Below are 13,431 nucleotides of genomic sequence, written 5' to 3' on the forward strand. Positions count from 1 at the left end.
TGCCACCCACTGTTGTGAAAAACATAGCAAATGATCAAGTTCCACGAGACAAGTCACACATATGCATTGCTAGCTGTCGTCTTGGTGATACTGGTGACCCCGGATCCGCTGCTATCCGTCGCCTTGGTGATGCTGGTCAGCCCAGAGACGCTGCTGCCTCTGCTGCCACTGGATGTTCTAGATTTTCGACTCTCACTCACCTCGGTGCGAGCCAGATACACGGGTTCCCTTTTTGTTGGGGCACCCGTGTAGGCATCAGCGTACTGGTAGCCGGGGTAGTGCTTTGAGCTGAAATTTTTATAAAATAATTAGTTTTTCTGTATAGGCAGATGTATGGCTATGGTTGTGTAAAAAAAGAAGTATTTTTACCTTGAACGACATCCTTCCCTCCCTGCAAAGATACTGTAAATAAGGCCTCCAACAACAAGTAAGGTGGAGCCTCCCCAGCCAATAAAGACACCAACGCCTATTTCAAACCTGCCAATAAATAAAGGGTTACTCATGATCTTGTCCTATGTTTTAAAGTAAAACAAACAGAATGATCATTTAAGGTGCACTTCTTCACTCATAGAAGGACACGTTAACAAAACTACTTTGTTATATTTATTATTTATTGTACTTACTTCTGGGCTCTGTAGTTAGGATCTTGGAATTCTGCTCTGATCTTGTTTCCATAATAGGAGAAAGCAACCATAGAACACATCCCTGAAACAACACAGAGATGAATCATTTGCTTACTTTTGTAAAATAACTCTTTGTGTAATGTCTCACCTCCAATAAGGTAATTCATCCCCCCAGCGAAGGTTACTCTTGCATTAGCAATCTCGGTTCCCCCAATCTTAGTGCACTTCATTCCCACTAAGACCAGCACTGATCCAAAGAAGGACAAAATGATAGAGATGATGATGAGAGCTCGGCACATGTGAATGTCCCCTGTCCAAGAGCAACAAAGACATGTTCAGTACCTCTACAAACTGCAGGTACACATGTTAAATTCATTTGACCACCATCATGTCTTGTGCTGAAATGTGTTTCACTTACAGTTCAGTGCAAGCATTGATGGAATCCCCTTACAGTCAGACACTCCTGTTGAATCAGAGATACAATCCTTCCACAAGTTGGAGAAGTAGTTTGAAGTGGTCAGGACTATGCTGTCCACTTCAGACCAAGTCCAAATCTCTGTTGGCATTGTGGAACAGACCAGGATCCATCCAGCTACACAGACCGCAAAGCAACCAATCTCCATGTACATCACCACAGTCCTGTAACCCATCTTTGTCGCAAAGTTGAAGCCCTAGTCCGAGAAAGGACAAATCCCTGCCACGACACAAGCTCGGGACATGTGTGACAAGTGCTGTCAGTCTGAAACACTCATGTTTGGGGCTTGGCCACAGACACTTGCACACAAGAGGAGGGTAAAGGATGTTTTGTGTATATCATCACATGTTTTGCCTTCAACTATCTTCACTGTGCTTGTTAAGGGCACCCTGATTATGTGTTTGCGGTTATTCTCGTCTGCCAGCATGGGTTGTGTACAATTTACTTCTTAGTTCAAAGTGGGCAATGGCACACACAAAACAAGACACATCACTCATGAATGTGAACAGGTTGGTTTACAAATAATGATGTCATTTTGAGTAGAATACACTCACACGGTATTTTTGGTAATCTATGGAAAAAAAGCAGATAATACTGTATATTCATTTAAGAAATAGGTGATTAAAGGCCCAGCATTATATGATGATAATAATAATAATGACGTTTTTGATTAATTAAAAAAAGGTTAATAAATGAAGTGTAAACATTTTTAGTGTAAACAGAGGAATACTGAAGAAAAAACATAACACCATCTGCTGACAAACGAGTACAAAGTTTAGTACAGAATTAATGGTTATGTCTGTCTGAGACCATTTGAAACATTGTCAACTGGGTCACAGTATGTGCAGATTACCTACAATTGTTATTTGTTTACCATTAAAAAATACAAACAGCAAATGTCTTGAATGTATGAAGTTATTTCACGACAGCTAAATCAAATAAATAAAAGAGTAGACATTACACGTTTTGGACTTTAGCTCTCTAAATATGAGACAAATCGTTTTTTGTAAATGATGAGGTTTTCAAAGTATAACAATATGCAGAGCTGTTAAATGCAGAAGTTGTATGGAATGTATTCATTTTCTAAAATCAATTTAGAAATGTATAAACTTGGGAGAATAAGTTTCATGTACTGGTCTATGTCTGTCAGAGATTGTAGGTGATACCTTTTAAGATTTACCAGTGACATCAACTGTTTTATATTCACATTCCTCAAACATATGTATTCTGGATCCTGGAAGGGCTGCTGTAGTCTGGAGGCAGCCTCTGGTTTCCAGGTTTGCGTGCCCTCTTGGGTATGAGGTGATATCAATGTGAGGCTGCACCTTTGTTATTATGTCGTGATTGACTGTGGCTGTGAAGCTACAGAACACACATTTGTCTTTACAAATCTGACAACTAACTACATTATATGACTCAACAAAATGGATGTACAGAACAGGTTGTTTAGAACATATATTATTCTATATCATTGGAAACATTCCGTGTCCCCTCTGTGATGGAGAAACAGAACACGCTGCCTCCAACCTCCCCAGCAGCTCCCAGTTCATATCTAGAGACAAAAGCAATGCTGCGGTGTTTCCTAATTGAGTCACATGTCAGTATTTAAAATATTAAGAATCTACAGTTACATCATGCTTACTTCATCTCAAGAAACAGTGGGTCAAAAAACGCTGATGTTATCTGATGTGCATTAAGTTAGCATGCGGACAGTGACCCTGGACAGATTGCCAGTCCATCACAGGGCATAGACATACATAGACAAACAAACCATCCCATTAGAAACACCAAGCATACAAAACAAAAGAGAGCCAACCCTCCAGTGCTAACACTGAGGCTCCCATTAAATCACACCAGTGCCCACCCTGAGATGGTCAGTATGAACGCCGCGATATCTTGATACATTTAGCTGTTAGCAAGTTTTCTCTGGCTGTAGCAAAGCTAGTTCAACATGTGAAGTTATACATACATATTTTGGGCATCGCTGACCAAAAGATGTGATGCAGTTATCATCATCATCATCATCATCAACCTCTTGCGTTTCTCTTCTATCTATAATATTGTAAAGCTTTCTACCTCAGATAATGTATTTATTCCATCCATCATGTGCCTCCTTTATCCTTCACATGAGGATCGTGGGGGGTTCTGCAGCCGACATAGGGCGATAGGCGGGGTCTCACCCTGGACAGTTCGCCAGTCCATCAGGGCCACATACATTGACAAGCAACCACCCACTCTCATACCTACAGTCAATGTGTCCAATGTGTCAAAAGTAACCAATTTACCATATCCACATATTGCATGTTTTTAGACTGTGGGAGGAAGCTGGAGAACATGCACTCCATGCAGAAAGGCCCTTGTTGCACTTGGGTCGCGAATCCAGGTCTTTTTGTGGCAAAGGCAAGAGTGCTAACCACTACACCAACCGTGTGGCCCATAAAGTCTCTATTTATTTTATTACTTAGTCACAGAATATAAAAGAGAAAAAAAAGAGAGACATGATAAAAGTCAAGTGCAGAACTATACAGGCCATACCAACAAGATTCTCAACCAGAAGCCCGGTCCATAAAACACCTATGAAAGTGTTTAAAGAAGAAGCAGAATGTTTTGCTGCTCATTCCATGTCCATGGTGCATAGAAGGAGATTTGGCTGTTGTGATTTGGCGCTGTACAAATACAATTGAATTGAATTGATCTGAATCATCATAGTCATTGTCGTCATCAAGCCTGGAGCTGAGCACCAGTTGGAGAAAAGACAAATGGTGGCCACTTGCCATCAGTCTGTGGGACGGATGCTTGACCAAAGACATGGTTTGTGTATATCATTACATGTTTTGCCTGTGTTTTATGAAGGTCACTTCGAGGATCTGTTTGTTGTTGCTACCCAGGAGTCTGCCAGCATGGGCTCAGTTTTATGCACATTTACTGCAAGTCCGACTTCAGTTGTTGTGTTTCAGTTAAAGCCTGATCCTGTTTCACAAAAATTAAACTAAACTAAGCTAAACTAAACTAAACTAAACTAAACTATTAACTAAACTGGATTGTTGAATCACATTTCAAGCGCTGCACATTATTCTTCTTTCACAGAGGTAGAGGGGATTTATGCATTTCAGTTAAAAGGAAATGTGTCATCATTTTGTCACTGTAAATGCAGACGTCATCAAATGTTTGCTTAAAAAGCAATTTGAGGAGACAAGGTTTCAGTGGCAAACATGATATTCATGAGGATCACAGTCCTATAATGTAAAAATTGAAGTCGTAGGTTCTGTCACGAGGACTTCCTTAAAATGACACAGGACATTCATGAAAGTAAGCAATTCCAATTTTAGGCACACAGTGTTTTTAAAGTGATTCAGTAACTCTACTGTGGTGAAGTCCCCAATAACCAATTTCACAAAATAAAAACACAGTAAATGAATTTAGCGTAAACACAATTTTATTGAGTATGATATACAAAAACATGACAAGTGAATGAGACAAGTAAATGAGAATGACCACAAAAATTGCGCACATAAGAGAATGTTGAGAGTATTTTCGTATTATCAACCTTTACATTTGGTGATTCATTTGGAATTCAAGCTCCAATGTCTTTGTGGGTTTGCCCTGTTGGTGTCAGAATCGGAAGCATATGAATTAAGGTTAGGTTTGGAGATATTAGACAAATGCATCTCTTTCTGACATTTTTGTTGGTATTGTCTGAGAGAGCTTTGAAATCTTAGAGCTGTTGGAAGGTCCTGATCCTTGATATGATCCATTCTGCCATGAAGGTTTGTAGTAGCCAGTGTACGTTCTTCCCCTGGAGCGAGGGACCATATATGTGCCTCCCCCATAGGCATACACCACTTTACTGTAAGAAGAAAACACAAACAATTTGATTATGCACTAGGTAGCTGCAGAAATTAGTTTGAAGACGGATGATTTGAATACCTTTCAGGACAGATTACGCGGAAGACGGTCACAGCATAAAAGATAGCCCCCAAAAGGATTAAAAAACATCCCACTAATCCAAGAAATATGGGAGGTCCCAGGTCATACCTGAAATGAGGTATAATAAATAAATTCCAAGGCAGAATTTACATTCAGGAACCAAACCAGAGTTTGAATAGATAAAAAAAAACAGTACCGTAAGATTCCTGGCTCTAAACTGGCAGAAAAGGTTGTTCTGGCGACCCTGTTGATGTATAAGCAATAGCCAGCAATATTTGACACACCTGTGAGCAGAGGTTTCGTTGATACCAAGAAATAATGAGGGTCAAACGTTTCTGTTGTCGCTATGCGAAGATGAACGAGCATGTAAGACTTGTACTCACCACCAGCGACATGAAATACTGCTCCGCTAAAAAGCATTTTGTCTTTGGTTTTATCGCCTCCTCCGATAAAAGTGCACTCCATCCCAAGAAAGCTAAGTACCACAGCAAAGAATCCCAGAGTCAACCCACACATCAGCAGTCCTCGCACTCCTTGGACAAAAGCTGAGAGAAACACAAAGACATTAGGTAGGTGTAACTTTGAATGTTACAGTCTAATGAGCACAGCATCTGACCTTTTTTAAAGAGAGAACTAACACTCTGTGCACTGCAGGTTCTATCCTTTATTTGATTTTGGGGAGGCAGGACAGCCAAGACTACACAGTGAGTGTCTCTTTTGTTGTGAATTTGGCCAAGGCTTTTAAATGAATGCACACCTTTCTCAAAGAAAGACTTCACTTCCCCAGATACTCGTGTTATTGTGTTGTGACAAATCTTAAGTGGGTGAAAGAGCTTTTTCTGAGCAGTGACCACTTTGGCCAACATGAATATTATGAAAACAACTGTAGATACCAAAATGAATGATAATTGTAACACATATATAGAAGAATTATAATTTATGTGACATAGTACTGTTCATTTTGTAGATCAAGTTGGAATCAATCCATGGCCAAGAGGAAATGGCGTGGGCTTCTAACTGAAAGGTTGCTGGTTCAAACTATGGGAAAGGCCAATGGCTGGGGTGCTGCTGAGCAAGGCACTCAACCCCCCCCATTGCTCCCTGGGTGCAGATAAATTCTGCCCACTGCCCCTTGCACCCGGCTTGTATGTGTTCACTATACTGGTTTGTAATAAGGCTGGGTTAAATGCAAACGTAAGATTAATATCGCTAATCGTTGTGTGTGCAAAAAGCAGTGACATAACTACTGATAGTCTTTCATTTAAACATTAGAAGTACTTGTTTGGAGGTGTAACATATAGAGCACTTACGGGTGACACTCCAGAGCACTGGGAAGTCTCGACAGTTGGTGATAGCTGTAGAATCAGTGAAACAATCCTTCCACAGGTTGGACCAGTACCAGGCCACCTTAATGATGAAGGAGCCTCCTTGTCCTCCTAATTGGGTAATCCTCCAGTAGTCCATGGCCATGGTACACAGCACAAATGTCCATCCCAGTGATGAAGTTAAGAAGCCAAGTATTTGCACCAGTTGTTTCCTCATGTCTGGATTATCACCCACTTACATCCACTGTCCTCACTGATGAGCAAGTGAAACTAGTTTGATTTAGAAGGGAGTATGACAGTGTGTATGGTGTGTCGCCAGTGTTGACAAGAGTTCCGTACCGTTGTGTCATATGTTTACTGTAAACACTGTGGAGTGTGTCTCCTAATTTCACACCACTTCCCTCTCTCTCTCTCTCTTGCCAGTTTCTACAACCCTTTTGCTTCATGGTATCTGGCAAGAATACTTACACTTATGGTAAAGGTCATTTTTATTCTTTATTCTGATGATGCATATAAAGTCCAACAGTCTCCCACTCTTTGACTTAGTATCTGAGCAAAAACCATACAATGCTGCCCTCTGCAGACATGCAGAAGGAACACAACAGCAACTCAGATGTATTTATTTTAATCAATTTTATTTATTTCTTCATTTTATACTAAGATAGTGAAGTGAGAATTGTCTACTTGCAGAAACAATGACAAGATACAGTTCTTTTTCTTTATCATTTTCTTTGCTTATTGTGAAATTATAGCTAATAGATGTACAATTAAAGATAGAAACCACATAGAAAATGTCTTATAAATGTCTTAAATATTACAAACTTTACTGTCATATACAGTTACATCAAAAGGGGTGTTTATATAATAAGGTATTCAATTTAACAGGGGGAACTGTTAAAGACAGATGTTGTTCAGAATACATTCCCGAAATCCGGGAGTAAAATGCATCACACACCTTAACGTTCAAAAACTTGAAAGAAATGTTAATTCTTTAAAAACAACAACAGCAACAACAACGTATCCCTGCACTGATGAATGTCAGTGCTAGGCAATAACTACCACTATACATTTTTAAGATTTACCAGTGACATCAACTGTTTTATATTCACATTCCTCAAACATATGCATTCTTATCAAAGTGCTGGGTCCTGGAGGAGCCGCTGTAGTCTGGAGGCGGCCTCTGGTTTATAGAGTTTGCGTGCCCTCTTGGGTATGAGGAGATATGTGAATGTGAGGCTGCTCCTTTGTAGATATATTTCACTTGACTACGGCTATAAAGAGACAGAACACAGACTCGTCTTCACAAATCTGACAACTAGAGTGTACAGTATGAGTCAACAAAATTTATGGAAGCAACAGGTTGTTTTTTTAAACAACATATATATATATATATATATATATACAATATAAATGCAAACATGGTGTGTTTTACTGTACTTACCTTTTGGTGAAGGAATCTGTGATAGAGAAACAGAATATGCTGCCTCCAAGAATACAGAGGATAGAACCTGCCCATCCAATAAAGAGAGCAGCTCCTAGTTCATATCTGGAGACACAAGACAAATAGAATAGAAATGAACCCACTGAGTCACAATTTTAACGTTTTAAATATTAAGAATATTACTGTGCATTATCCTTACTTCTGTGCAATATACATTGGGTCAAAAAATTCTGATGTTATCCGGTGTGCATAAAGGGAGCACGCTGACAGAGAGCAGAGGCCTGAGATGAAAAAGATAAGATTAATATACATCAACAGAAACACACATTACACAAATGACTCCAAGGACCCGCTACTGTATATACTTACCACTAAGAATAAAATTTACCCCAGCAAAACAGGCGATCCTGGCTTTGGACTTGTCAGTTCCCCCAATTTTTGTGCATTTCATTCCAACCAGGGAAAATATAGATCCAAAAAACCCCAGACAGACTGCAGCAATCATCAGTCCCCTGCAGGCCTGGATGTAACCTGCAAACATAGGTAAAACATAGGTTAACATATAGAGTATGTCGTCAAAAGTGCTCCCTCTAAAACGTGCATGCTACAGGGTCAATGAGTTACTGACCTTGTGACCAATTCACACATTAAGCAAGAAATAAAATTTTCCATGTGTCCATAATTGTTTTTAAGCACTAAGACTTAACAGGTGACTGCCTTGGTATGAAATGTCCCATTCAGATGTGATTATGAGGTAAATATTACCTCGGAAGTTAACCTGCCAAAACTAGTGAGCCGTGGTAGAAACTGCCTGAGGTTCCAAGAAAATAATATTCTTTGCAGCATTCAGGCTCTGATAAGTAAGGCTGAACATTGACACATTTTGAAGTAAATTAGTTGTTCCTGGCAGACTTGCATTTGTCATTAAGATACAGTGTATATCCAGTCCCGGCTTACAATGGCCTTCAATCTGAATTTTCTAGTAAAGGGCAAAGTGCACATGTCAGAAGAAGAAAGAAAGAAACAGTGATGAATGAAACGTAAACGGCACTATAACAAGTGCTCATCGCCTAGGAAAAGCAACAGAAACTCAAATCAACATGGTTTAATTAAACCTTTAAATGAGCAGAGTCAAAGTCAAAGAAACACCGAAGTATCCAATTAAGATGAAAAAGAGCCAACCATCCAGTGCTAGCAATGAGGGAAAGTCTTTGCAGTTGGAGACTCCAGTTGAATCAGTGACACAGGTCTTCCACAGATTAGACCAGTAGGTAGCAGTGGTGATGACTGTTCCATCAAGAGACGAAACCTTCCAATAGTCCGTCGGCAAGGTGGAAGACACCAGCACCCACCCTGAAGTTGACAATATGAAGGCCACGATCTCCTGAAACATGCTGCTCGTACTGCAGAGAGGGGCTCTCACACAACTGGGGCCTGCACTTAAGTTGGACCTAAAATCGATCAGTGGTAAACCTAGCTAGCAAAGTTTGTTGAAAATGTGGCTCTGTTGCGCACAAGCAAGTTCAATGGAAAGGCTGGGATTTATAGTTAATGTGTTGTGGACTGTTCTATTCTGCAGGGAGGAGTTTGGCCCTAATCATCAACGAGAGGCCAGTGGTGCACGTGTGTGTTCAGAGGTGGGCATTATGCCAATTAAAGCAATAATTTGATATGTGACAGAAGCAATGCCATAATAAAATGTTCAATTTATGGATTAAATACTTGTTTGTTAAGCCAGGATGATAATGAAAAACCCAAAAAGGGGATTTTATGATGTGAATGAAAGCTCTTTACTGTAGTAGTATGCCATTGTACCGCTGTCACCATCAGATGGCGCTGATAATCTAAAGCATTTTATGGCGTCCAGTTTGATTTGGTAAATATTCGTGATGAGCCTGGTAAATTTCTGGGTTGTTTACTGTAATGATTGTAACTCACTATTGTATATTATATAGCAACTCTAGTCAGGCATGACCAATAAAATGGTCTGGCTATTATATGGAGAAGGACAAAACCAGTAATAGCATCATAAACGATACATTAAATAAACAGCTGAAAATAGATAAACTAAATAAGTACTGAAATAAATTACATTGGATTTAATGTTTCCAAATTAAATTCAATGTCATTTATTATATATAATATATATATATATATATATATATATGTACTTTTCTTTGTAACTTGCTGTAAACTTTGTTTACTTGACCTCTGTGACTCAGAAACTCTCAATATGACATTTCCAAACCAAGGTTACACCGCCCTTTGACATTTGAGCAATAATTTAGAACCGAACATGAATATTATCAGATGTATGTTTACTACATTTATCACTTTATTTTATGACCACATTTGACCATATTATGTGGTCATATATGTATATACAGTATATAAACTGACAGACATTAAGAAGTTACTCGTGTTTTGCCGCCCAGTAGGCTTCCATCAAGACTTCAAAAATTGCTGCACACGATAAAACCATTTCAGAAGTGGTAAATTGTAATAAAATGCTTAGAAGTGAACACTCAGTATATGAACAAAATATTTCACTCTTAAAATGTTGAGTATTAAAGGAACTGCACAGCATTATAATATATCCTGAGACGTAACTAATAGATCATTTAAGAACCAAGGTGATACATTTGCTTTTAATGGTGAATATTTGCATTCATGTTCATTACGCTGTACACAGGATATCTTACCATAACCTTTTTCAACCTATGTTAACAACTAATAATATTTAACCATGAGAATTTTTAAGACTAATGGTGAGAAGATACTGATGCAGCAGCAGCTGAAATCTTCCGAACTTACCTTCCAGATTAAGGATAGTGTGATGTGGTCTGCAGTGCAGAGCTCCGATAGCATTCCCAGCACAGTTATTCCACAGACCCTGTAGCACCCAGGTCGCTGTGATGACTGAGGATGCCCGGCTGGTGGCCTTCCATTCATTGGACGCTGTGGCACCAATAGTAGCACCCAGCCCAGCAAGGCCGCTGATAAAAGCCACAATCTGTAAACCTGACATTTGTTGGGTTAGGATATTTATTCAGTCTTTGGCAGATTCAAGAATCACCCCAGGCAGGCAAATTACACTGTGGACATGTGTTTTCACTGAGATGATTTACAGACAAGATATCTTGTCTTCATCTCTCATGGTGGGGGAGAGACACAGGGGTCTGGAAGTGAAATAGTGAAGGAAGCATGAGCTGGCAGTTAGTCATTACATTTTGGCAAGCGGTGTGCCGAATAGTTCCCCTGTGTGTTCATGTTTTTAGTCTAAAAACATGAGACCAGGTATTATATTAACATAAACAATAATAAAAGAGTAATCAGTAATCCTAAAAACAAGAGGCAACGTGACAAAGTCCAGTTACTCGTTCATCTATTTCTGCATGCAACATCTGGGAAAAATTACCAATGATTGTCAGATCATATGTGAAAATGTGTGTTATTTTTTCGGGTCATACCCATGAGAGTGTGAAGAGTTTCTGACTAAAATGTGCAGTGGTGCAGTATCAGCTCACATCCTATTTACATTTAAACCTGTCGAAACATTAAAATCTTGCAGGTGAACAATAAAGGGAGACCGAAAAAAATGTTAACTTGAGACTAGAAAAGTTAACATTTAACACTTTTCAAGTTAACAGACTCGAAACTTGAGTGTGACTCAGAGGAAATCCTCCTTTGGTCATAATTAAGGAAGGCATTTCGTAATAGAATTAAACAGAAACTAAACAGATTTGATAAATAACTCAAAATGCAGCCTGCATAGACAAAGAAATAATAATGTGTCCCCTTAACAATTAGGAACACCATAGTATTATATGGTACTTGCCTCCCTTTGCTCTAAAAATAGCTACAGTTCTTTGTAAAACTTTTTCCTTTGAAAGACGCATCAACACGTCATCTATGGTGCAAATCTCTTCTAAGACATTTCAAATTCAGGGGGATTTTTAGGGAGTCAACTAAAGTTCACTGAATTCTTTGTTTTGTTTGTGTAACCTTCATTTGCAGCTTAGTACATGCCAGAAGAAAGTATTACAAATTGTGATCACTCAAGCACAGATATTATTTTTTTCTTGTAATGAAATACTTGTATGGTGTTTTTATTTGAGTACAGGCTGTCACTACTTTCACCACCACATCATAACAAAATAAAACAAAATAGAATCATTATTTTTCCCTAGTTACCTACAAAGAGTACATGTTAAAGCTGGGATGGGCAACTTTTTCCAGACGTAGGTCCAGATGATTCAGTTCCATATCAGATGTAATTTGTCTTCATACTTCTTCTCCCTTTAGGGGTCACCACAGCTGATCACCTGCCTCCATCTTGCCCTATCCCTTGTGTCCTTGTATCTTTACTGTCATGATGTCCTCCTTCACAACATCCATGAACTTTCTCTGTGGTCTATAATCACTGTCCCTTCTCTGACCAAACCATCACAACCTTGCCTCTCTTACTTCATCTCAAAACCATTCAAACTGAGCTCTCCCTCTAATCTGCTCCTTCCTAATCCTGTCCATCCTGGTCACTCCCAACAATATGTCTTGTGTGGAACAACTCTGGTCATTGCAAATATGTAATTATTTATTTTTAAATGTTAGTGCATTTTCCCCCCCAATAACTTCCAGGCAATGTGAGCCATTAACTTCAAAGTCATGTAGAATTGTGTCTATAATTACAAGGTATGAGATGCACCTCTTTATTCAGTATGTCATTGGTCTCCTTATTTTTTATTTATATTAATATTTTTGTAGAAAATACTACTATTTCCTTTCAATAGCTTCCAAGTCATGTGACCGAGTCACTTCAAAGTCGTGTAGAATCATGTCTAAAATTGTAAGTTATGAAACACAACTTTTTATTTTCTTTCAATTTTCTACAGTCGTTTAGAATTATTTTGTACTAATATATTTGTGGAAAAATCACGATTTCTTAATTTTTTTTATAAAATTTAGACTGATTCAGTGTACTTTTTTGTAGTGTAGTGTTTCTGTCATATCGAAACACTTGTAGAAAGCTATTTAAACATCTTGGGCCGTTGTCAGTGGGTAATAAGCGGATATAAGCAGCCGCGGTCTTACAGCAATAGGAAGTGAAAAGTTTGCTTTACATTTACAATCACTTTATACAGTTCTAACTCATCAGGCTGTTGTGCCGAGTGAAGCCTGGGGATGTACGGGAAGTGATTGACACTTGCGTCGGCCAATCGCAAACTTGTGGGCGGGGATTTACGTGGCGCCGCCAAGACCGTTCAGTCTTGTGTTTTTAACACCTTTACTGAGCTTTGGTTAAGTACATAGACTGACGCTGGAGTTCGCAGAAGCGACTGCCTTTGCTTGTTTTCTTGTCCTCCAAGTTTTAATCTGTATTCCTCCGCCAAACAGCCTGCGGAGAAAGTGCTCGGGCTAGTTTTGTGACTGCCGAGGGTATGGAACCTCTGCGGAAGCAGGCGAAGGATAATCCGTCGACTTCGGCTAATCTTCTCTCAAAGATTTTCTTCTGGTAAGAAACGTCCACAGCCGTGTTTGACATGAATTGAGTGGGGAGTTGTCCTGCGTGACAGTCTGTGCCGTGGCCACTCTAGGGAGACACTTCTCTTCCCGGATGTGACTGCAGTCCCAGAGCATCTG

The 13,431-nt window shown here is 39.3% G+C and overlaps 4 protein-coding genes across 5 annotated transcripts in view; 1 reads left to right on the forward strand and 3 right to left on the reverse strand.

Annotated features, from left to right (window-relative positions):
• Window positions 1–53: 53 nt before the first annotated feature.
• On the reverse strand, window positions 54–1,273 carry LOC131455478 (claudin-10-like). Its single transcript, XM_058623130.1, has 5 exons — window positions 1,042–1,273; window positions 772–933; window positions 624–705; window positions 370–477; window positions 54–288 (listed from the first exon to the last, which is right to left on the reverse strand). The coding sequence occupies exons 1-5, from the start codon at window positions 1,271–1,273 to the stop codon at window positions 54–56; spliced, it is 819 nt and encodes a 272-aa protein (XP_058479113.1).
• Window positions 1,274–4,522: 3,249 nt separating this feature from the next.
• cldn10l2 (claudin 10-like 2) lies at window positions 4,523–6,635 on the reverse strand. The gene is made up of 5 exons (XM_058622709.1): window positions 6,336–6,635; window positions 5,409–5,570; window positions 5,222–5,309; window positions 5,026–5,133; window positions 4,523–4,945 (listed from the first exon to the last, which is right to left on the reverse strand). The coding sequence occupies exons 1-5, from the start codon at window positions 6,565–6,567 to the stop codon at window positions 4,753–4,755; spliced, it is 783 nt and encodes a 260-aa protein (XP_058478692.1). The 5' UTR covers window positions 6,568–6,635; the 3' UTR covers window positions 4,523–4,752.
• Window positions 6,636–7,206: 571 nt separating this feature from the next.
• LOC131455212 (claudin-10-like) lies at window positions 7,207–10,893 on the reverse strand. 2 transcript variants are annotated; one of them, XM_058622711.1, is made up of 5 exons: window positions 10,606–10,893; window positions 8,161–8,322; window positions 7,991–8,072; window positions 7,792–7,896; window positions 7,207–7,621 (listed from the first exon to the last, which is right to left on the reverse strand). In XM_058622711.1, the coding sequence occupies exons 1-5, from the start codon at window positions 10,817–10,819 to the stop codon at window positions 7,465–7,467; spliced, it is 720 nt and encodes a 239-aa protein (XP_058478694.1). In that variant the 5' UTR covers window positions 10,820–10,893; the 3' UTR covers window positions 7,207–7,464. The 2 variants fall into 2 exon arrangements, with proteins under 2 accessions (XP_058478694.1, XP_058478695.1); XM_058622712.1 differs by lacking the exon at window positions 10,606–10,893 and adding an exon at window positions 8,974–9,424.
• A 1,999-nt stretch (window positions 10,894–12,892) lies between these two features.
• Window positions 12,893–13,431, forward strand: part of abcc4 (ATP-binding cassette, sub-family C (CFTR/MRP), member 4) — a 36,063-nt gene continuing 35,524 nt past the window's right edge. Inside the window, exon 1 of the mRNA XM_058622164.1 lies at window positions 12,893–13,303. Coding sequence (XP_058478147.1) covers window positions 13,230–13,303 — 74 coding nt within the window. The 5' untranslated portion in view covers window positions 12,893–13,229. The remainder of the gene's footprint in view (window positions 13,304–13,431) is intronic.

The sequence above is a fragment of the Solea solea genome, chromosome 2, assembly GCF_958295425.1.
Source record: "Solea solea chromosome 2, fSolSol10.1, whole genome shotgun sequence".
NCBI lineage: Eukaryota > Metazoa > Chordata > Actinopteri > Pleuronectiformes > Soleidae > Solea > Solea solea.